Source organism: Lampris incognitus, chromosome 7 (genome assembly GCF_029633865.1).
Source record: "Lampris incognitus isolate fLamInc1 chromosome 7, fLamInc1.hap2, whole genome shotgun sequence".
Taxonomy (NCBI): domain Eukaryota; kingdom Metazoa; phylum Chordata; class Actinopteri; order Lampriformes; family Lampridae; genus Lampris; species Lampris incognitus.
In genome coordinates, this window is record NC_079217.1 from 10,537,942 (window position 1) to 10,562,343 (window position 24,402).

At 46.7% G+C, this 24,402-nt stretch overlaps 1 protein-coding gene across 1 annotated transcript in view; it reads right to left on the reverse strand.

The window, feature by feature from the left end:
* sipa1l3 (signal-induced proliferation-associated 1 like 3) overlaps positions 1-20,950 on the reverse strand; it is a 39,546-nt gene extending 18,596 nt beyond the window's left edge. The window contains exons 1-10 of the mRNA XM_056283235.1: positions 20,453-20,950; positions 19,331-20,330; positions 12,217-12,347; positions 9,389-9,577; positions 8,520-8,694; positions 8,102-8,205; positions 3,822-3,979; positions 3,121-3,703; positions 450-548; positions 143-318 (exon numbers count right to left, since the gene is read on the reverse strand). Coding sequence (XP_056139210.1) covers positions 143-318; positions 450-548; positions 3,121-3,703; positions 3,822-3,979; positions 8,102-8,205; positions 8,520-8,694; positions 9,389-9,577; positions 12,217-12,347; positions 19,331-20,330; positions 20,453-20,950 — 3,113 coding nt within the window. The remainder of the gene's footprint in view (positions 1-142; positions 319-449; positions 549-3,120; positions 3,704-3,821; positions 3,980-8,101; positions 8,206-8,519; positions 8,695-9,388; positions 9,578-12,216; positions 12,348-19,330; positions 20,331-20,452) is intronic.
* Between the last annotated feature and the right edge of the window lie 3,452 nt (positions 20,951-24,402).

The window sequence follows — 24,402 nt, forward strand, 5'->3', positions numbered from 1 at the left end:
ATCTACTCACCACAGCCTGAAACAGCAGAAACGACAGCTATTTACACAACGAATCACTCGTTCCCAGTGCCCTCTTGTTGTTGCTGGGGTTTTTTTCTTTAAACTAATCTGATTCCCACACGTGTCCATTTACCCAACATACCTGCGGGGCCCTCCCTCCTCATAGGGGGGGATGATGACCACTTTGACCGTGACCGACGTCCTCAGCAGGTCAATCATCTGCTCGTGGGTCAGCGTCACCGCGGCGACCTTGCAGATCTCTACCAGTCGGCTGCCCTGCCTCAGCCCCGCCTGCCAGGCAAAGCCATATTCCTCCACCTGCATTGAGGCACCCACAAAAAAAACAAAAAAACAACAACTTACCCACTGAGCCACAAATAAGCACATCAAATACACACATTTTTTGCAGCATTGTAGTGATGTAATACTGATGGCCAATTAAACGGTACCTCGGCCACGGTGCCATCCAGGCGCACATGGAAACCAAGTTGCCCCAGTCCGTTTCTTCTTAGGGTCATATCCACTGTCTCACAGCCCAACGTCAGTGACTAGACAGGGACAGAAAAATATGATTAACTGGGGCGGCACGGTGGCCTGGTGGTTAGCGCTGTTGCCTCACAGCAAGAAGGTCCTGGGTTCGAACCCCAGGCCGTCCCAGCTCCTTTCCTTGTGGAGTTTGCATGTTCTCCTTGTGTCTGAGTGGGTTTCTTCTGGGCACTCCGGTTTCCTCCCACCATCAAACAAGACATGCATGTTAGGGTTAATACTCTTGTCTGTGCCCCTGAGCAAGGCAATAGGAAGAAATAACTGGAGTTGGTCCCCGGGTACTGCATGGCGGCTGCCCACTGCTCCTAGTTACACAGCTAGGATGGGTTAAATGGAAGGAAACTTTATTTGTATGTATGTACAAGATGACTAATAAAGAGTATTCTATTCTGTTCTTCTTTATATACAAGATGTTAACACAGGGGTATAGTTCAGTGGGTCTCCTAGGTGGAGTTTGGTCTCTCCCTCAGGGGGTTTCAGTACGATTTCTGGAGGTTGTAAAATGGTTTGGGAATTATCATTTTAAAAGAAACTAATATTTTCCCATGTTTTAAATCTGATAAGTGAATTATTCTTTTAAAGTGAAGTGGTGAATAATTTCAGGCTTGGCTTCTCCAGTAATAAACTCCTAAAAAGGAAAATGAAAAACACATCACATGTTAAAGGCTTACCATCCTGTGTGAGAAAGAATAGGATTGAGGGTGGAATGGGGTGTTTTCCTTGGAGGTAATATGTCAATGGGGCTGAGAGCCTTTTGTTGAGGTCAGAAATTGACAACGGTCAGCTTATACAACTTGTTTGTACTGTGCCCGAGAATCTGTTACAGGTACCAGGGTTGATACCGAGGCAACAGATAATAGTTTTCCTGAAAACAGGATGAAAATGAGGCGGCAGGGAAACGTGACTGCCCTTCACAAAACCTTTCCGGATAAATCAAATCTGGCCTTGAGATCACATTCTCATCTCCACGTAAGTTTCTAGGTGATAACAACCAAACAAAGATGTCAACCACACGTGGGGAACGCCATGAACCTCCAATCATGTAATTTTTTATTTTATTTTTTTTGGGATTTCCCCCCCTTTTTCTCCCCCAATTGTATTTGGCCAATTGCCCCACTCCTCCGAGCTTCCCCGGTTGCTGCTCCACCTGCTCTGCCGATCCGGGGAGGGCTGCAGACTACCACATGCCTCCTCCGATACATGTGGAGTCACCAGCCGCTTCTTTTCACCTGACAGTGAGGAGTTTCACCAGGGGGATGAAGCATGTGGGAGGATCACGCTATTCCCCCCCCCCCGAACAGGTGCCCCAACCGACCAGAGGAGGTGCTACTGCCGCGACGATGACACACACCCACATCCGAATTCCCACCCACAGCCAATTGTGTTTGGGGATGCCCGACCAAGCCGAAGGTAACGTAGTAATTCAAACGGTGATCCCTGTGTTGGTAGGCAATGGAATAGACCGCCATGCCATCCGGATGCCCACCTATATAATATTTAAGATCGGTATAACTAACACATTGTTTCCACCTCTATCAATTTGTGCAATATGACCTGCAAGGTTATAGTAAACAAAATTATATTAACTGGCTGTCCTCTAACCCGGTGTTTCCCAACCCAGTCCTCAAGGACCCCCTATCCTGCAGATTTTCGTTACCCTGCATAGGTAGCCCTCATCTCATAGCACTTAATTATGCAAGGTGTGCAAAAATTTGACATAATTCATTGCTGATTGGTTGAATAACTACAAACAGGTACCTATTCAGGGTTGCAAAGAAAATCTGCAGGATAGGGGGTCCTTGAGGACTGGGTTGGGAAACACAGCTCTAACCACTCTCTCCTGAAGGTCTAGACCAGGGGTGGCTAACCATGTGCCATGGAGAGCCGTGTTTATGCAGGTTTTCATTCCAACCTGACTCCACACCAGGTGATCCATGGCACATGGTTAGCCACCCCTGGTCTAGAGAATAGCAGTAAGGATCAATGGAAGGACTAACGTCACATACAATTGACTCCTGATCAATCCGAAATTTGACAGCTGACGTCCAAACTGTTACACTGAAAAGACCAGTGGTAAACATCACTTAAACATAACTCCTACCATTCATGAGCTACACTGACCTTCACGTTACTTTTGCGGTTGTATAAACTTACTAGCTTTAACTGTATATCGTTGATAAACTCCAGAAGTATTTGCAAATGCTGTTTAATCCAGGACTGCAAAAGAAACATGTCCCCTAAAGGCTGGAGTCAGGGTATGAGGTATTTAAATCCCATTTCTGCATTGCCTTCAAGTCTTTCAGGTAGCACATGGACTGCAGGAGAGTCATTCGCTTTATTACGATATCAGTTGATGTGTGGGTTTCACTTTAGTGCAGACTCATACCAAAACCCTTTAGCCCTATGGCTAAAATACTATAGCCCCAAGCAGCATCCAAACTGCCCATCTCAAGTATGTTTCATAGGCAGTTTAAATCAAACTGCAGAAGCCTGATAAGAGAAAATGATGTCATTTTTTTGTCTCCTTGCAGTATTTCCACTCAACCCACCCCCTTACAAGCTCTGCTCTCTCACCTTTAGCCTCTGCACCACCTCCCTGACGTCCTGAGCACAGCCCTCCGGGACACGCACTGCGATGTGGTCTCCCCTCCCATAGAAGATCTTCAGTGACAGTCGCTCAGGCGTCCAGCCGATCACGTCAGCACAGAAACAGTTAAACACCACCTCTTTGGTAGAACAGTCGATTAAGAGGATATATTCGGCCGACACACCAAGTGCGCAGGGGATTTCCGTCCCACCTCCGCTGAAATCCTGGGCCAGCACCCTCCAAGCCACAGCTCCTGCGGCCCCAAGCTCCGCACCCTCCCTTGCCTTTGAGCGCTCCCGTTTCTTCGAGGCCAGCGAGATGAGGTTGTTGAGTTTCCCAGCCGAGTCGAGCGGTGTGCTGCTGACACAGTTCTCGGCCAGGTCGCGCAGATACTCCTGCCGCGTCCGGGTTGCCATGGTGTGGAACTTCTCTGACTTGTGCGCCGACGTCTCTGCATTGATAACCTTGGCCAACAGGAAGTTGCGAAAGGCCTCTGGGTCACGAAAGGTCATGCCGCTCGGGATCGGTGGTCCAAAAGGGGGCACATCCTTCATTCGCGTCACCGCGACACTGTGGATGAAAGTGACACGGGGAAAGGTTGATACAAGGATGGCGTGAGGGGTAGCAGTGATGGCAAACTGTGCTCGTGTGAATGTGTGTAGGGATCTATCATCCGTCACGCACTTACCTGTAGCACGTGTTGTCGGAGCAGGGGTTGTGCACGCGGACAATCACGAAGACGTGCTGGAAGTGTGAGCGTATATTCTGAGGGGTGAAAGGCAGTGCCCCGGGCTCCTGGAAGATTATGGTGACGATGTCGTTCCCTATGTGCCTCTTCCTCAAGAGCTAAGGAGAGGAGAGGAGAAGAGAGAAGAGGAGATGAGGGGAGAATGGTGTGTAGGTTTGTGTTTTTAAACAAGATATGAGGGATTGAGGAAAAAATAGTCATATCATGGACAGGAACAAAAGAAGAACAAGATTAAAAATAAGTGTGGGATGCAGAGCGATAAGAGGCAAAGAGGAACACAATATAAGGGAGGAAATCAGAGTGAGTCCCATGCAGCGAGAGAAACAGGCAAAATAAATGTGAAAAATGAGGCAAGGCGAAGCGCAGGAAAGGGGATGGAGGGAAAACAGGGCGAGGCAAAACAAGTACAAATTAACATGGTCAAATAAGAACTGGCAGCAACATTCTTGACTCATCTAGATAGAGAGTGGGTGAGAGAGAAACAGACAATTATAGACAGAGACACAAAAATGTTAGACAGCAAACTAAACATCGGCACTTTATCCATCCATCCATGATCTTAACCGCTTATCCTGCTCTCAGGGTCGCGGGGATGCTGGAGCCTATCCCAGCAGTCATTGGGCGGCAGGCGGGGAGACACCCTGGACAGGCCCCCCACACACATTTATTCCTAGGGACAATTTAGTACGGCCAATTCACCTGACCTACATGTCTTTGGACTGTGGGAGGAAACCGGGGCCCCCGGAGGAAACCCACAGAGAGGGAGAACATGCAAACTCCACACAGAGGATGACCTGGGATGACCCACCAAGGTTGGACTACCCCGGGGCTCGAAAACCAGGACCTTCTGGCTGTAAGGTGACCGCGCTAACCACTGTGCCACCGTATCAGCACTTTATGTAATTTCTTTTTTTAAGTATTATGTTGATAACTATACTGTGCGCAGCTTTTCGTGTCTATGTTGGTCTATCTGTTCATCTGTGTGTAGGAGATATGACGTGATAGAGATATAAATCCAGGCCCTGTATGTTCTAACTCTTGCCAGTCCTCTTTAACCGCAGGGGAAAGTCAGAATGTCATTTATATATAATCCAGCCCACTCCTTGAACAAACATACACACTGTCTCCTGGCTGTATCACTCAGGCCCTAAAATACAAAGACAAGCCCTGACTGAGCCCTGCCATCCACATGCATGCCAGGTCCTTTTCTTCTTTTTCTGTAACGCACAAAGACTGAGCTATATTCTCACTCTTTTTTTTGATTTTTCTCTCCCCAATTGTACCTGGCCAATTACCCCACTCTTCTGAGCCATCTAGGTCGCTGGTCCACCCCCTCCGCCGATCTGGGGAGGGCTGCAGACTACCATGTGACCACATGATCAAGAACCTCTTGTGGTAGTGGTGATTTACACTTCCGCATTTGCTCCTGTTACTTTCGCATTTTGCCGAGCGAAGCTGAACAGAAACGCCTGTCGCCGGACTCAAATCGTTCCCGTTTTTACAGCCTCGGTTCCTGTAGTATAGCCGGGGGGGGGGCTCGTTTTTAGCCCGGACAATAAAAACGCAACACCAGCAATAATCATCCGGTTCACAAACAGAAAGAAAAAGCAAGCGCTCCTCAAACAAGGAAGCAAGCTTTTTTTTTTTAATATATTTTTTTAAATAAATTTATTTCTAGTTTTCTCCCTTATCCCACCCAATTAACCCAATGGCATATGGCCGGAACTCTTGTCGAATAACTCCCCTGGCTCATGTTTCCACAGGAAGGAGACAGTTGTAACACCAGCTTCCTTCAAACTCGTGTCGGCTGCTCTCGCTATTTTACACGCTGAAGCCTCGCATGGATTGCATTACCTTCAGGCTGCGAAGGAGACGTAGGGAGAATGCTTTCAGTTGCTTGGCTGCAGGCGCCCGTATGGGCCAGAGGGGTCGCTGGAGCCACTCACATCTATGGCTCTGTTAGCGACGGGCGTTGGTAAACATCGGATCACAAAGAGCCACGCATATCAATAGCTCTGACAACGACTCCTAGAGGATGAATTCTGAGTCTCATCACCAGCCAGTCAGACTAGCTTGGTCTAGTCAGAAAGGCACGAACTGAGGAAGCCTCTTGGATGAGAGGCGAAACGTCTTCACGGATATATACCAGTCCAGTTGCACTTGATTCAACTCCTTTGGATAACCATGTCCTGGATGAATGAGAACATTCACAGACAGATTATCATCATGCGAAAGAAGATGTTTTTATTCATCTTCTTTATCTCGTATAAAGATCTTGAGGCGGCACGGTGGCGCAGTGGTTAGCGCGGTCGCGTCACAGCAAGAAGGTCCTGGGTTCAAGCCCTGGGGTAGTCCAACCTTGGTGGGTCATCTCGGGTCGTTCTCTGTGTTGCGTTTGCATGTTCTCCCTGTGTCTGTGTGGGTTTCCTCCGGGGGCTCCGGTTTCCTCCCACAGTCCAAAGACATGTAGGTCAGGTGAATTGGTGGTACTAAATTGTCCCTAGGAATGAATGGGTGTGTGTATGTGTGTGTGTGTGTGTGTGTGGGCCCTGTGATGGCCTGGCGGCCTGTCCAGGGTGTCTCTCCCCGCCTGCCGCCCAATGACTGCTGAAATAGGCTCCAGCATCCCCGCGACCCCGAGAGCAGGATAAGCGGTTAAGACAATGGATGGATGGATGGATGGATGGATAAAGATCTTGAGCATTTTCAACTATAGTAAGCAATCGAAAATTGAATGAAATCTTTCCACTACAACTGATTCCAAAACAGCGAGTTTTCCCCAAGGTGATGATGATGATGATTCCTCTGACCTGATATTTCGATATTCACAGATGATCATGTACAACTAACTGCAAAGCCTTAGCTTAGTATTGCCCCCTTTTTCGCTTATAGACATAAGAGTGCGTATTTATGATGAAGTTCATTTCCACTAAACGTTTTGATTGTTCTCATCAGCTGCAGGGACTGCTTTAAAAGGGCAGGTGCTGCCACCTTGAGGTAGGCTACGACTTCTGCTGCTGCTGTCAAAAGGCCTCTGGGTGGAGTTATTGTTCCGTTTATCAATGTAAACTCTGCTTATAAGAGCCGATGCTGATACTTTGCATTGAGATATGCTATGCTTTTCTGAAATACGCTATATTTTCTATCTCGCCCTTTGCTGTGTACTTCTTATCTGGCTGAAACACATCAGCAATAACTGGATTTCCGCAGGTGCAGTTCTGCAATTCCACTACTCTAGTCTACAGTGTTATCATGTGACATTCTGATTATCAAAAGGAAGGAACAAAAAAACTTCTCCCGCATAACTGGAACTTCTCTACATTGATGGTTGGCACGCTGCAAATACACAATAATGAGAAGCACACGCGAGGCCTGACGTAGCCCGTTTGTTTTCCCGTTCTGAATTTCCCCTCCGAACTACTGAAGACGCACACGCATGCAAAACATCACCTCACACACAGGTCACCCACCCACTCCAACACATGTGCTACTAACACACAATGGCACAGACAAATACATAAAGGGGAAACTTTACCTAAGGAAGAGAGCAAAAGAGCAAAGCGGGCACACCCGGTTTTTATCCAGTTATGAGAACGAGAGTGAGGTGAGCTGTGTGTGTGTGCAATAAAGACAACTGAAAAGCCCAGGCCCAGATAACAAAGGTTTTATAAACACACCAGAGGCAGGGTGAAAGAGGAAGTACATTCTGAAAAGAGAGAGGGCACTTTATGAATATTCGCTTTAGTATATGTCCCCAGGCTTCTACAAACTAACCGAAACCAACCACAACCAACACTCTGCGGCTTTCTTCAGAAGGCTTTGGATGACAGCAACGGGTTGTGAAGGATTGGTCGATGCTTTTCGCCAATAATATGCATTAAAAAAAGCTTGACGTAGGCGCCCGGGTAGCGCAGCGGTCTATTCCGTTGCCTACCAACACAGGGGTCGGCGGTTCGGATCCCCGTGTTACCTCCAGCCTGATTGGGCGTCTCTACAGACACAATTGGCCATGTCTGCAGGTGGGAAGCCGGATGTGAAGAGTAGGGTAATTGGCCAAGTACAATTGGGGAGGAAAGGGGGGGGGCTGACCTGTGTCAAACGCAGTTCTCTCAAGTACATGGCCATCGTGGTCATGAATCTGTGAATACCTGTAAAACGTAAGCGTGTTTGTGTGCAAGAGAGAGTAACCAGGTGTGGCTGTATCAAGTGTCGGCTCTTACCTGCTGTGGGTTGCTGGGCATATATGGCAGCATGGTGGAGACATGGAACATGATCTCATAGCCCTGGTAGGTGGTGTACAGAGAATGGGTGCCTGTAGAGTCCGCTGGAGTGGGGGGACACAAACAGAAAGGCAGCGAGAGAGAGAGAGAGAGAGAGAGAGAGAGATGGATGGACGGACAGACAGACAGACAGAGACAGATTAACAAACAGGACAGGGAAAGTGTAACTTCCATGTGAGAACTCTTTGGCTCATATACAGTAAATAGTGTGAAACACAACTGCGCACTAGTAGTGCTCTGAATGCTTCCTGCTGCAAGCGGCTAGATAGACCTATTTCTAGGGTCTCACGGGAAATCCTGCAGCTAATACCATGACCAGTCATACTTGGGGGCTCGGGCGTTACTCATCATGACTTACTCTTGGTGTCAAGCTGGGCAGCGTACTTAGTGAAGCCTTTGAGGAGCACCTGCTCTCCCAGCAGCTCCAGGAAGGCAGAGAAGGCTGGCGATGCCTCCTCGTTGTTGTACATCTCCTCCTCCGTGCTCTGGCCCGCGCGGCACAGCAGAACGCCCACCTTATGCTTCTGACTCAACTACGAGGCAGCAGAGAGAACATTTACGTTAATATGATCTGGGCACACAGATAAACACACACTCAAACACACACACATACACACACAATCTGATACAGCACGTATCTTGTACTTCTGACTCAACTTAAGGTCAGAATAAACATCGGTGATCGACTTGTAAGCCTCATGCGTATGTGCAAGCTCAGGCAGGCAGGCACACATGTACGTGCACACACACACACACACACACACACACACGCTCTTTAGACATTCAAAGATAAATGAGCATGACTACACGGCTTTATATGTACCTCCTACACAAAAACAAACAAGCTCACTGCTGGCACAGCATCTTCCCCACCTTGTACTTGTCATGCCATCAAAAGTGAGATGAGATAACTTGGCTAATCATTAAAGCGTTTAGGATTAAACACGCACGACTACATCACGCCCTGCTCATACAGCTTGTACTGCCCCTCGGTCCCATTTTGCGCAGGAGCCGACTAAGAACTGGAAACTCAAAATACATTCGTAAACACACCCGAGCGAAGGGGACCATGTGCTCCAATCTTTCTAGTTCTACTGACTAGCTTTGAAAAGGAAAAAAAAAATCTCCGTTTTATTACAGACAGTGCACGTAAATGCCAAACCCACACATACACACACACAGACACACAATCCCTAATATAACACACAAATAGAGCGGTCTGCTCACCCCCTGCTCTTCCAGCTTGAGGAGCTGCTCAGTGACCTTTGGCGTGTTGAGGGCTAGCCTCAAACAGGACACATTGAGCTCAGGTACCACCTGCTCCAGGACCTCCTTGAGAGGCAGGCCCCGTACTGTACCGTGTCTCGCCGTAGAGGCCACTGAATCTTCTAAAATGGAGCCTCGCAGGGTCACCAGCTGTAGGTGGGATGGGTGGGGGGTGGGGTGGGGGGGAAAGGACATGCATTGACAAACTGTACATGTATACATTCACATAAGAAACACTAAATAATGCAAATTCCATCCATCCGTTATCTGAACCGCTTATCTTGCTCTCAGGGTCACAGGGATGCTGGAGCCTATCCCAGCAGTCATTGGACGGCAGGTGGGGAGACACCCTGGACAGGCCACCAGGCCATCACAGGGCCGACACACATTCATACCTAGGGATAATTTAGTATGGCCAATTCACCTGACTTTGGACTGTGGGAGGAAACTGGAGCCGCCGCAGGAAACCCACGCAGACACGGGGAGAACATGCAAACTCCACACAGAGGACAACCAGGGATGACCCACCAAGGTTGGACTACCCCGGGGCCCGCACCCAGGACCTTCTTGCTGTGAGGCGACCGCGCTAACCACTATGCCACCATGCCGCCCTAAATAATGCAAATTAAACTACAAATATAAATGTGAGGGGAAGAGGAATCCATAATCTGCACAAGCAGCGGCCCAAGTGCAGGGAAGTGTACAGCACAGACTTATGTTTTATAACTAATCAGCAATATTAATAAGAAAATTCTTTTTTCATCCCAATTGGGGGAATTGTCTTTTCATTTTCAACCTTTGAGGGAAGATCATTTGCAAAGGGTCAACTACAGAGCAGCACCCCTGGAGCTGGCAGGGATTTTGGGACTGGCTCAAGGGGACAGCAGGGCGGACGACTGCCGTCACGACGCCCAAAAACCCTTGTCCACCAGTTGAAGGAATTTCTCATCACTTATTATGCCACCTTGCTACCTAGAAGTCATGTCTTCCTGTGTCAAATATTCAAACCCAGCACGGTGACTTCTCTCTATAAAAAGGATTCTGTGTCCACTTGTATTGAAAGTTAATACTTTCCACAGTGTTGTGCTTCGACCCAGTGTCACTCCCTGGAAAGGTGAGCCTGACCGGCTTCATCACAGCAGGGCTATGATAAGCTCAGGTACGGATGGAAGGACCGTGCGGGTTCATTAAAAATGCAGCAGTGAGGCTCTGGAAGCTGGACAGGCCCCAGAGATGGTTGAACCTCATAGTCTGGAGGCCGCCACAGTGAAATGAAACCCAAGTGACACCAGAGACGTTACAGAGTGATGGTTTTAACCAGTCAGCTCCTGTGTGACACTGGTGTGAGCGACTGCACAAAGATGTGCCTGAGTGCCAGTGGGGAATGTGAATTCATGTGTGATGAGAGAGAAAGAGAGAGAGAGAGAGAGAGAGAGAGAGAGAGAGAGAGAGAGAGAGAGAGAGAGAGAGAGAGAGAGAGAGAGAGAGAGAGAGAGAGAGAGAGAGAGCAAGAAACAGGGAGAGATAAAGACAGAGAGGGAAAGAAAGCGAAAAGAGAGAAAGAAAGGAGACAGCGATAAGGAGAGAGGAGAGCGATCGAGAATTAAGGAGAAAGAGAGGCATTGAAAGAGTGAGGGGAAATGCGAGGGTGTCTCTTTTCACCTCCCTGTGTCAGCACTACTTCGCAGAATTAAATGACAGACATAAAGTGGGATGGGTCTTTGAGAGTGGCTGCAGCGGGAGTGAAAGAAAATATAGTCTGGATATCTCACTCGCTCTCTCTCCCTCTCTCTGGGAACAGCAGGCCTGGGACGGCTGAATGTGTCTGTGAGCTGAGCTCTGTGTACTTAGATGGTGGAGCGGCTTCATTGTTGTGCCAAAGCTAAGGTGATGAGGCCAGGCAGCCATGTAATCCCGCTAAAAACAACAGCGCCCAGGCAGGGGAAGGAGCAGGCTTGCTTCAAATGGACCAAACAAACACACAAAACAGCCCGAAACTCCGACTTTGCTGTTTGCTTGTGTGTGATAAAACAGAAACTGCTGGACAGGTGCGGATAAACAGAGAAAAACATTATTCTTCAGGGGGTCGATTCCTCTCTAACAGCGACCGCCCTGCCACCGTCCAATTTCAGGCAAAAACCACGTCTGTACGTTCACAGAATAACTTCAAAATGGCTGCTGTAAAAATCTCACTTCTGAGACAAGTCTAACAACATTCTTCTATACAAGAGGGTCGGCGAGGCGCGCCGCCGCCTCCTGACACAATAGTTTGATTGGTGTGTATTGCCACTGATACCGAAGTGAAACATTAGATTAGAGAGTGTGAAAGTGGACCCGCTATGCGATATTCTACATGAACTTCCTAACAAGACGTGGGGCGCTGAATCAAGCGTACTGTGACCATTAAAAATAGCACACTGGAATGTAATCTAGATAAATGGATCTGTAAGCAGAATCTGTAATCGCATTTTTTTTCTTCACTTCACATGTATTTGCCCTTTCAAGGTGGACCAGAGGTCGGATGTGGCATATCAGAACAGCCTGAAGGTTTCAGTCTTGCTGGCCAGTGTTTGACTTGGCTTTGCTGCATGAAGGCCCGGGCAGGTGGAATTTTCCACTTGGAGGAAAGGTAGCGGTGCGGAGTGAGGCGGGGTCATTGATATCTGGCTCACTAAATCACTGCCCACTCACAGTGATTGATACCAACAGTCATACATACAGATCAGCTGGGCAAGCGAAAGGCACGCACATGCCTGAGATGCCTGACTGCAGAACGTGTGTGTGTGTACCTCGCTGGTTCTAATTATGAGGCGGTACTGGTACTGGTCCTTCAGGTCTTTGGTGTCATCCAGTTTCTCCCTGCGGATGCTCACGGCCACTGGACCCAGTTTGTCATCCGTCCCGAAGTAGTTGGAGTGCTCTGGCGAGATACATGGGCGAGGGGAGGGAGAGGGGGGAGAGAGAGACAGAGAGAGAAGACAAGGATGAGGTTCATTTGAGGGACGAATGGGGTGGAGGTGTGGTTTTACTCTCATGTCTGCACATGTTCTTGTGTTCTGGATGGATATGTCAACAAAGGAAAGAAGAGCGGGGGGGGGCGGGGGGAAGAGCATAACAGCAAAAAAGGAAGACACAGACTTGATTATAGGGGTTTGAAACACTAGAAGATGGCTTCTTTTTTAACTGATATCCGAGTGATGTTTGAGGAGGCAGGTAATGATAATCAGCATTAACTCCACAAATAAGTATTATTGTTTTTTGGGGGGTGGGGTGGATGGAAAATCAAAAGAAGGTAAATGTCGACAGGCAGCATTTCTCCCGAGGATTTTTTTCAGGCCTGGTGGTACGCACTGAAAAAACCCTAAACAGATGAGGTGCGGGATGGCATATTGGCACAGTCAGCTTCGGTCAGATGGCGCATCAGGCGGTCTGCAATTTATATTTGCGTTCAAATTTTTGTTTGCTCAGTAAATCTACTACCACTACTTTCGGCTGTTCCCGTCAGGGGTCGCCACAGCGGATCATCCGTTTCCATCTCTTCCTGTCCTCTGCATCTTCCTCTGTCACACCAGCCACCTGCATGTCCTCTTCTCACCACATCCATAAACCTCCTCTTTGGCATTCCTCTTTTCCTCTTCCCTGCCAGCTCCGTATTCAGTGTTTGTTTGCTCGGTATAAACAAGACTTAAAACTAAGTGATCCCAAGGACAGTTTAAGTCAGACCGGCACATCCAGGAACGTAGGCCTGCAACACGTCCCCGCCCCTTTTTGGGGGAAACCAAACGACACCCGGCATAGACTTTAATGTAAAATAGCAGTACAAACCAAAACCACCAGAATTAAACTAGTTTATAAGTGACCCAAAGACACAATGTCAAGTAAATATATGTCCACTCTGCTGGCCATAGAATTTCTAAGATACATCGAAGAGATGAATTTGATCCATCTTCAGCCATGTCCCTTCAGCCTCCCAGCATCAAGCTGGTGCAATAACCCCACTAAATGAATGGCTAGAGGTGTCCTACCTGGACACCCATTTTTACCTTATCTCCAGGTAAGCAAATTACCAGTGAAATATTTCACTTTTCAGTCCTGCTCTGCAAATTGCATGCTAGGTAGCAATAGCAAGCCGACCTAGCTACTTTATAGCCGCTAAAGTAGCTAGGTCGGCTTGTCCGGGCTAACATATAAGCTATAATATACGTTAGCCTGGTAAGTCTAGCCTGAGCCCCAACCAGTAACTGTTAGTAGCCTACAAAGAACCCAGGCTCTACTACAACCTATTCTTTACATAATGTAGGGTAGAGGAGGCTATGAATTTTTATACAATTAGTAGCTACCTTGATTCTGCAAAGTGGATGAGTGCACACAGGCTCGCCGCCACGAGCATCTGTGCTACTGATATTAGGCTACAGCTGTTAATATCAAATTCATGAACGTAAAAATGGTTTATCTTTGCGCCCCTAAAATAGGCGAAGCTAAGCTTACGGGGTCAAGTAACACAGGTGACTCGTTTCACACATACAGATGAGCAGCGCAGCAGCCAACGTAGTTCCTGGTCAGAAGACCTACTACCTACTTCTGCCTTCTTGTCAATAATTCCATCCCAACTGTGTCTAAAGCCATGAGAACGTCCCTTTTATTTTCATCAATGCTCGCTTTCGCGTTCGGATTTAAGGTTAGGGTTAAGAGTGTGAAGATGCAGGGTCCCATAGTTTCCTGTTGTCTCTCCTTCGAATAGCGCAGAGCCATAAAGCCCTTATCCGGATATTTTTTAGGACACAGCAGGGGAACAAATCGGAGGGCAGCATTTTTGGATTTATTGTCAGTGCAACAAACTACAGAGCAACTCTTTGACATAGCGTTATTAATTCAAACCAGTTTGTTTAAAGTGTTTACGCTGTTGCTGTCCACACAGGACTGTTTCCCCCGAAATAGAGGCATGGTGATGATGAGAGCCTACTCTGGATGAGGTATTGCTGGTCTGGTGTATGACTTAATAAGCTGCATTTATGGTGTAAAATGTGGTATATGGTATAAAAAGTTTGAAATAAATAAAAATAATGCAATAATACCGAAATAATACCTTTCAGGCTCTTCTAAGAAAGCTCATGTATGAATTTATTTGCCGGCTCAATGACTCTGATAATGTAATCATCAAGTTTAACTAATATTTCAGTGCCATATGCTACCAATCCTGGCAGTGGGACCACTGGTATAGCTGCCTTCTTATAAGACACTGATTTGTTCCATTTATGTTATTTATTGTGTTTACTCTATGTACTGTCTAGGGTTTGTCTTTTACCTATTTGTCTGTTTTGGACCCTGAGCCTGCAATAAAGTTTTGAATTGAATTGAATTGAATTGAATAATATAAAACTAACAATAAGTGAGCAGCTCCTCCACTCACTTAATAAAATAAAATCAATAAAAATATTGCATAAAAATAAGCTGTGTAACCTTTGCAAAACAATTAGCACATCATGAACACAGTGTGCATGACTCATTGCTGCACTTGAACTTTCTTGGCTTGAAGAACAATTTCACCATGGCATCATGATAGGGAATTTATCTGGAGAAATGTTTTGGAGAAAAACGTCCAATATATTTGGTTGTCCGTCCCCTGCATTAGAGCTTTTTCTCTTTCTAGGCAGCACCATGCTCACGTTAGCTAACCTGCATCACATACACTCGTGCTCTCGCTACACAGTCATTTAAAGGGACTTCTTATTGGCAGTTATAGGGGAAACACTGATAGGCGTTAAACTCAGTTGCAATATTTTGACTTCATGGATTTATAATTATATAACTGATTCTTCACGACAAACTTCTTACAAAAAAATTGCTGTGTGTGATATATAGAATTTGTTCAGAAATTACATTTGCATGACGAATAAGGGACGCTATGGTGAATGCTGTACAGATAAAAAAAGAATTGGGGGTAAAAGACGTGTCAAAAAACAAATAAAATATAGACCAAAGATATGTCATTGAAGAAAAGAAAACAGATCAAATCATCATGAAAATTAATTAAAATAAAAAGGCAATGAGATATAATACATTCATATCTTCTCTTGTTCTTTTTGTTCATGTTCTTAACACTTTTCGCAGATTTAAAAAAGCTGGTAAAGTCATTTAAAAATGAATTAGTAAAATTAGGTGGGATCCCTTTCCATTTGCAAACGTGAATATCATATTTACGCAATAAAATCACCAAGTTGATTGAATCAGAATTGCTTCCTGGCAGGCCGTCCATGTAAAGGATAATATCAGTGAGTTCAAAAGATGGTTTATCAGACATTTTACTTCAACAGAAACTAGTTACAGTGGCATCTAGTTACAGGGGTTTGGTTATGAGTAGATAACGCTGGTGACGCTGTGTTCTTCATGTGACATTTCCCTGGTTACTACTGACGATGTATATGAGTGGCATCCCCTTTCATAGTTGGTTTTAACCCTACGGTACCCTTCAGAGTAGCTTCCTTCTGAAGAGCCCAATCCCAATCGAGGGCACTCCGAAACAACGGCTAGGCTTAAACCTGTAGTGCGGAAGTTTTGTCTCCCCCCTCTGGCAGTGAGAGTATTTACTTCTCTTGGTTCAGCACTCTCCAACGAGGAAAAGCTACACCAATGGGTGTCAGTGTTTGTCCTTGCCGTTGATCACTTTCTTTTTATGACTTTAATCTTTCCTCTGAACGCTGAGTTTCTTTTTTCTTTGAAGCATCAGAAACTTTTCTTGGTCGGGGTATGCGTGTAGTGTGGCGGTCTATTCTGTTGGTTATCAACATGGGGATCATCGGTTCGAATCCCCGTGTTGCCTCTGGCTTGGTCGGGTGTCGCTACAGGAACAACTGGCTGTGTCTGCGGGTGGGAAGCCGGATGTGGGTATGTGTCCTGGTTGCTGCACTAGTGCCTCCTCTGGTCGGTCGGGGCGCTTGTCGGGGGGGGGGGGGGTGATAGCGTGATCCTCCCATGCGCTACGTCCCCCTGGTGTAACTCCTCACTGTCAGGTGAAAAAAAGCGGCTGGTGAATCCACATCTATCGGAGGAGACGTGGTAGTCTGCAACCCTCCCTGGATTGGCAGAGGGGGTGGAGCAGCGACCGGGACAGCTCGGAAGAGTGGGGTAATTGGCCAAGTACAATTTGGCAGGGGGAAAAAAAAAAGGGGGGGGACTTTTCTTGAATGCTTCATAGGTTTTTCTGCCATAGCTTCCTAGCCGGGAAGCTTTCTGGCAGAAATCCCTGAAGGCAAGCCAATCGGAGGCATGCGAACGCTCTGAAGTTCATTTCTGGCAAAGTAATCATCACCGGTTGATGTAAAACGCATCACTCTGCATCACTTCCGGTGCGCCAGCGTGGGAATGCAGCGCGGGAACGTCACCACAGACACCAGATCTAAAACTCCGGTATACTGCAAAATAAAGAGATTTATCTGGTGGCTTTATCCTCATTGTGTGAACTCAGTTGGCAAGGGCTTGAATGTCATGGACACTCACTTAAATGTACAAGTTCTGCATTCTAGCTTTAAAGGGGAAGTAATTGGACAAGGACTATGACATCAAAACAGTTTTAAAACAGTGATGTGTTAAAAACTGTCACCTACATTCCTCTGGTCACTCACACAATTTTCACCAGAGCTTTATTTTTCCATATATTTATAGTTCATCTACAGTTTATCTATTTTCCTGTTGTTATTTGATAGTTTCGATAGTTTGGTGGTGCTATGACATAACATTGCATCTTTTAACATAGCTGAGTGGGCAGAGAGGGACTTGGAACTGACTGTTTTACCAGTCTCTTACCAGAGGATGTTGAGGTGTATGTCAGAGTTAATCTTAGGACACAGTGATGAGGGAGAAGCGAGAGAAACCATACCAAAGGAAGGACAGGTAAGGTAATTTCATTGTTCAGGCACATTACACTATATAAGTGATCAATATTCATAAAAAAATACAATTTAATCAAAATAATGAAAACCTGAGGAAAAAGGCAGTTGCTCCAAAGCTAAGATACAACTGTGTGAGAGCAGGCCTTGCTCTGCACTGATTTCTATTCTTTGGCGTCAGACTTCAGATCAAACGGGGGAGAAGACTTATAGAAATAACCTCCACAGAGCTGTCAGATACATTAAATAACCTTTGAACTTGAAAGAGTAGAACGTGCTAGTCCTCGTGCATGTCTTTACCCTTTATTATTAAAAGAGCTGAAATTATAAAAGGAAATGCATGACAAACAATTTGCCCATACATTAAATAACAATATAGACAAAATCATCAGGGTACCAAATTGTCCCAGCAGCTTTTAGTCCATAAAAAAAAAAAAAAATCTAAACGCATCTTCATCTTCATTCTGACCATCACGATTCTAGTTAGAATGAAGTCTAAGTTCAAATTTGCCTCTGAAATGTAATTGGTGACATGAAAAAACAACTGTAGCCCTAATAGCATAGTCTACTTGACTGGGCCAATTCCTCACTATATAGACGCCACACCAAGAGGGCTTGACATCTTAAGAACTCTACATTTAAAACTTAAAAGGCTGAATTCAGATAAGGTAGAATCCAAACTAAGTCATTACAAGTTGGAAGATTATTAGTAGCATAAACACCCCATCCCTACATTAAGAAGCTGTGATAAATCACACACCCTGTGTACACTTTACAAGCATCTTCCACGTCCTCCTCTTAAGCTCCAGAGCTGAGCCAAGCTAATGCCATGGCCACGGGCTGTGTGGGAGTTCAAACCCAAATTAACAAGATGCTCGGAGAGGAATCTGACACGTATTCCTCCTATATCCCCTTCTCTAACCGGAATGAGCCACAATGCAGTATAATTGAGGAGGCTCAGGCCTTGTTTGGTTTCCCCATTGTGTCTCACAGTGTAGATTTCAGTTTTTTCGGCGAGTCTTTCTGAAGTGCGCACATTGCACATCACAATACACACATGTGCCACAACAGTGTTCGGGGTGGCTGGCCTGGCGAGGACTCAGCAGATGAACATATTTTTGGAACGATAACCTTTATCTGTGTGCCTGGAGGCAAGTCTCCCTCACACATAATGCCGACACACACCCATGCATGCTTCCCTGCGTATGCACACTCTTAACAGCATCTGTCACCAATTAGGGCGAAGGCATCTGATGCTCGCCGGTGGGGAAATTTCATACAGAGGCTCTGAAGGTGATGTAGATGAGAAATGCCAGTGTGCATGTGGAGATAGGCAAACGTGCATGTGTGCACGCAAACGCACTCTTTCAATCTCATCTGCGTACACGATCATGTACATAAACTCACACTCGCACACATGCTTGAGTCTTGAGGGATCAGCTGGATAAGAGATGAGGTGTTCCTATGTCCACTGAAAGCCGGATATAAACTAAAGCCGCACTGACAATGGAGCACACGTGCGAGGTGATAATTCTGAACCAGGAGAAAGACAGCCGGTGTTATCAGCTTGGAGTATGCCAACAGTAAAGTGGCAGGTACATATGTAATAGAGAATCTGGGAGAGTTGCCAGTCTCTTTCCAGAGGCCCAGATGTATGTGTATGGTCACAGGGTGGGAGGGGCAGACATTGATATTGGACTGATGTTGGTAGTAGAAACCAGATATGTGCTGTTATATGGACAGTCTCGCTAACAGTTGGAAGAGAGCGAGAAGAAATTTAGAAATACAAAAGCTGGACTACTCAAATATGTTATTTGAGAAAATGAATGGGGTGAAACAATGATAAATTCTGTGTTAGACAGGGATGAATAGCAGTTTTCAAGGCATCAGCTTGGTTTACGTCTCTGTTCCTATGAATATGTTAGGGCCTCTCTGATAAAGGAAATATGTTGCTGGTATATTTGATGTCCTTAGAGTAATAGGTGAGTTTGTGTGTGTGTATCTGAGTTTGTGTTACCTTTCCCATGGAAGTAGTCTCTGTAGTATCTGGCCCCAAGGTCCACATGTTCAATGCTGTGGAGTTTCAGTCTGTCCAGCCTGGTCACCTGTTGTTCAATAGGCACCTCCAGCACTGACACACTGGCATTACTCCTCCTCAGCCACCCCCTTGTTCCTTCTCCTCCTCCTGCTTCTCCTCCCCTCTCTGCTGAGGAGCTGAGGAAGCTGACATTGCGTTCCCCATGGCCCCCCGTTTCATTGAGGAAGTGGGGACAGCACAGCAGTAGGGGGCTGGAACTATGGCTTCCAGGAGGCCCGTCGAGGCCCGAGTCCATGCCTAGGGAGGCTGCTGTGGAGGTGGGGTCGAGGCTCAGGGTCAGGTCCTCAATGCTGGAGTAAGTTGGGTCAGTTCCACTTGGAGCGGAGGATCTGGAGACAGACAGGGACACGGAGGCAGCTGATGCCCCCGTAGCGGTGTTCCTCCTTTGGGCAACATAGCCGCGCTGAGCCGCCGCCTCGTGGAGGTCAAACAGAATGCTTTGAGCATCGTAGTGGACAAAGTTCTTGGGGCACAGCCATGGTTTAAAGGAAGCATCTGTTGAACCCCGCCCTCCTCCATCTTCACCGAACTCTCCCTTACCCCCATCCAGCTCTCCTCTGCTGGAGCTTCGGAGCTTCCTAAACAGAGACGATGTCCCCAGAGATGACTCCGTTCCTCCACTTTTCTTCCTTACTCTGTTCTCAGCTCCCTCCCTTCTGCCGGTCCCTTTCTCCTCCCCGCTCGGTGTGGGAACAGGGGAGGGGCTGGAAGGGAAGGGCGTGCTTGATGGTGAGTCTGGAGCGCGCAGCAACTCCCCCAGCCGTACGGGGGCCGAGCTGCGCTGGTCGGGCCTCTCCTGGTGGAACTGGCTAAGCATGTCGAAGAAGCTCTGCTCCGGGATGCCCTGGATGTCGATGGAGGAGGTGCTGCCATACTCTCTGAACAGGTTTCCGATCCCACTGCCACCACGACCCTCCACCTTGAAACACAAACCATAGAGGGACATTTAAGCTATTTTGTTAAACAAACAACCTCAGTACTGATGGTACATTACCCAAATAAATAAAGAGTAAATGGAGAAATGGTAAATGCGAGTCTCACCTCGTTCTCATCCTGTTCACTTAAGGTGACCTCGCTGTTGGAGCGTTGCCGTAGAGGGGGGAATGCACGCAGGTGCAACGGTGAACCTCTCTCACCTCCGAACCCTCCGCCACGGAACTCCACGTCTTTGGACCGTCGTCTTGGCAACCTGGCCAACCCTCCGCGCACAAGGCCGATGTCGGATGAGAAAATGGATGAAGAAACAGAAGTGGAGCCATCGTCTCCGAGGTGAATGCTACTGCCCTGCCCATTTTCCAGCAACGACTCCTTGGACTGCACACGACGAGGTGGCCACTCTGCAATACGTGCCCGGACACCCATTTTGGGCACCGAGACACGCGTTTGGGTAGCCGAGTCTGGGGGGGCGGGAGCGGAGTGGCCATTGGGTGTGTGACGGAATGGGGTATGCTGGGAGCCTGAGAGAACCAGCCCTCCTCCTCCCCCATCCAAGAGGTCTGAGGAGATGCAAGTGACCCCTCTGTCTCTGTAGCTGTTCATGGCACCCCCGGAGAGCTCAGGGCAGGGCAGAAGGAAGGCGGGCAAGGGGTTGGCATCACGCGTCAGGTGGGGTGCTAGGGGAGAGGGAGAGGAGGTGCCCCACACACGCTCTGCTGATCCTGCAATGGCCTCCAGCTCCTAAGAGCATTGCTTTTACTCTGTAGAGTCGAAAGGGCTCCGCTGGTCCAGCAGGGCCCAGTAAGTAGTCGAGAGCGGTTCTATTCTTCTTCTATCCACACTGCAACACAAAGAAGGGAACACAGAGAAAGAAAACAAAGATTAGAATAGACTTGAATCTCATTAAATTATGAACTAGTCCAACAGACACAAAAATAACATCCTAACATCCTAAATTATTCAAAAAAAAAAAACAAACCAACTCATATGTGACCCAAATTCACAGCACAGGCCCAAGGACTTAACCGACCGACCGCACCGAACATGAAAAGAGCAAGTCACCCAAGTGTAAAACAGTGTGTGCAGGACTGATAAAGAGAGCGAGATGGAGAGAGGGAGAGATGGAGGAAAGGAAGGGAGAGAGAGCGATAAAGAAAGAGGAAAAGAGGGGGAGAGAGAGAGCGAATAAGGTGAGGGGATATGACAGAGGATTTCTTCTGTTGAGGCTAATCTTCAGGAGGCTGACAAGGGATATTATTATCCCATCGCCACGCACGTGTGTGCATGTGTGTGCACATACAGACAACCCATATAATCACATGACGGTAATTCTCAGGCTGCTTTGCTGCGAATTAGATCCGCTTTGAACACCTAGCCAATACTGCAAATAATAGAGTCAAATATAGGAAATATATACCATGCCCCCCCCCCCACACACACACAGATGCTTTGGTGCTGTGTCATATTCCACCTGAGTAGACAGGCAGCAGCGATGAAGACAGTCATTCATCTCTCATCTGGGAGAGCTCCCTTGGCCATGTCTATTTGTAAGAGTATCTCTGCTGTGCACCTGGCTGAAGGCTGGCTTTTGGGAGCTTGCGGGTGAGTGTGTATACAAGTCAGCAAGAGGTTGTGTGTGGGGAAGTATCTGTGTCGTGTCGTGTGTGTGTGTGTGTGTGTGTGTGTGTGTGTGTGTGTGTGTGTGTGTGTGTGTGTATTATAATGAAACCAATGTCAAGTCCTATTTTTCTTGACCCTGTGACCCCCGAGAGCAGGATAAGCGATTTACATAATGGCTGGGTGGATGGTATAAAAATGTGTGTCAACAACCTAACTTCTGCAAAGATCCAGGGATGACACCGCACACTTGGGTGTTCTGCCCGCCAGGAAGCGCACACAGTTGGCTTCTTTTTAGATCTTTGTGCTGGCTCCTGATTGCTACCCGCATACAATACAAAACCCCGTTACTGGCTTTTTGGGCAGTTCAAGGAACTGCACTGACATTCCTTGCAAGCCCGTATTAACATGTACTCTCCTGCCCACTGCCATGCCCATTTAAAAAGATGGCTGAGCACTGGGTATAGGCTTTTTTCCCATCTAACCCCAAGATGATGGAATGAACTCCCGCCCTCCATTGAGGCTGCAGACTTATTTCAGTCAAGAAAAGCCAAAAAAAAAGAAAGAAAGAAAAAAAAAGGTTCTTTTTCCAGTTCTACCCTGATTAATAAAATGGACTCTCAGCATGACTGTGATTCAAATTTGCGGCATTATCCAACTCATTTGGAATCCCCTGTTACTTGCGTCAACACTGGTGATCTATCCATTGTACACTTACACTAATGGTACAAGCACTGACATGCACTCTTGGCTGATATAATTACTACTGAGTGCTCCAAGTTGCCTGTAGGTTGACAGATAAATACATCTGCTAATTACCGAGTCCTTTTAAGTCACTTTGAATGAAACTGTCTTGTAAAGGAGAAAATGTGTGTGAGAGACAGAGACAGACAGATAGGGGGGGGGGGGTGCAGTGATGTTTAAAGTTTAGCAGCCGAACAGACGTGTCTGGTCTCATGTGACCGACTATGAGGTCTGCATCTCAGTCAGTAGGTCAGTCAGCAAGAGACTTTATGTCAAGTGAGAGAACTTGAGAGACAATGAAAAGAAAAAAAAAAGACAAGAAAAAGACGAAATTAATGCAGCTCCACATTTTTCTATCGCCCCGCCCCCTTCCACTCACATAGCTGTGGAGAATGAAATACTACCGCTACCTCTTCGTTGATCGTCTTTAAAGAAAGGAAGCTGGAGAGAAACTTTGAGACAGAGGTTTGAAAAATACAAAATGACACAACAGCAGAATGCTTGGGGGGTGGGGGGGGAGATAAAGCAAAGAAGTTAAAGGCCAGATTAGAGAGAGAGAGAGAAAGAGAGAGAGAGACCATGCAGGGAAGCAGCAGATTGCTCAGTGAACCACAATGGCTTGCCTTAATATGGCAGTCGTGTAACATCAGCCATCAAACCCACTGGCCTTTCTTCATAAGGACACCCTGGTTTACTTATTTATCTCCACTGCGTTCAGACTCCGCTGCTCGCCTCTTTCTCTCCTACCAACCATGGCTGTTTCAGAGTTTCTGTCTTCCTAATCTCACTTCTCTACTTGATTTAGTCCCTTTTAGTCTCCATTCCTGGATTTAAGCTTCTCTCTAGCTCCGTAAGTCTCTGTCTTTGAACCACCAAAGCTTTTTCCCCCCCAGTATCTAAGCCAAATTCATTCAAAAAAGGAGAGCAAGTCATATTTCTACATCAGCCAAATACATGGTGTCCTCTTTTTATTCCCCTCTTGCCTTTTTAACTCTTCTCTCTTTGTATTCGTGCATCATGCCAAGTCTTTGAACAAGGCTCTCCCTAAATCCAAAAGTTTCTGAGTCCATTTAGCCTACACCATCAATCATCTCCTCATTGCTCATCCCCCCTGGCTGTGATCTATCAGTCCTTCCTCTCATCCCTTCTCTGAGCCCACGTGCCTGCAGCAGGGCTTATGATCCAGCCCATTCATATTGTTTCACTTACTGCTTAATGGAACTGTTTATATCATGTAATCACTGTTTTATAGACTTTATTATTCCTTGTTTATATGTCTGTCCAGAGCACTTAGTAAACCCACTTTTCAATATTGTACTTTAAGCCATGATTAAGTGAAAATATTCAAGCCAGAAATTTCTTCTTTTATTATTATTACCATCATCATTATTATAAGCGAAAAACAGTTTCTGGTTAGACCCAACCCACAAGTTAGTATAGTAAAAAAAAAAAAAACATCCATGATTTTTGGAAGATAACGCGAAGGAACGATTGACAACATTTATCAAATTCAAACATTGACGAATCGACATCGTAAATTGCCAGGCTCATGAAGTCAAACATCGGGGTTTCAAAATAGCTGGGAATGCAGTCACGGGCATCCCTATGCTTGTCTGACAAGAGAAGTCAATTTCCTGTCTCCATCCAGTGAGTCTGATAGCTAGCAGGGAGCCTACACAAGCAATTTTATTGTA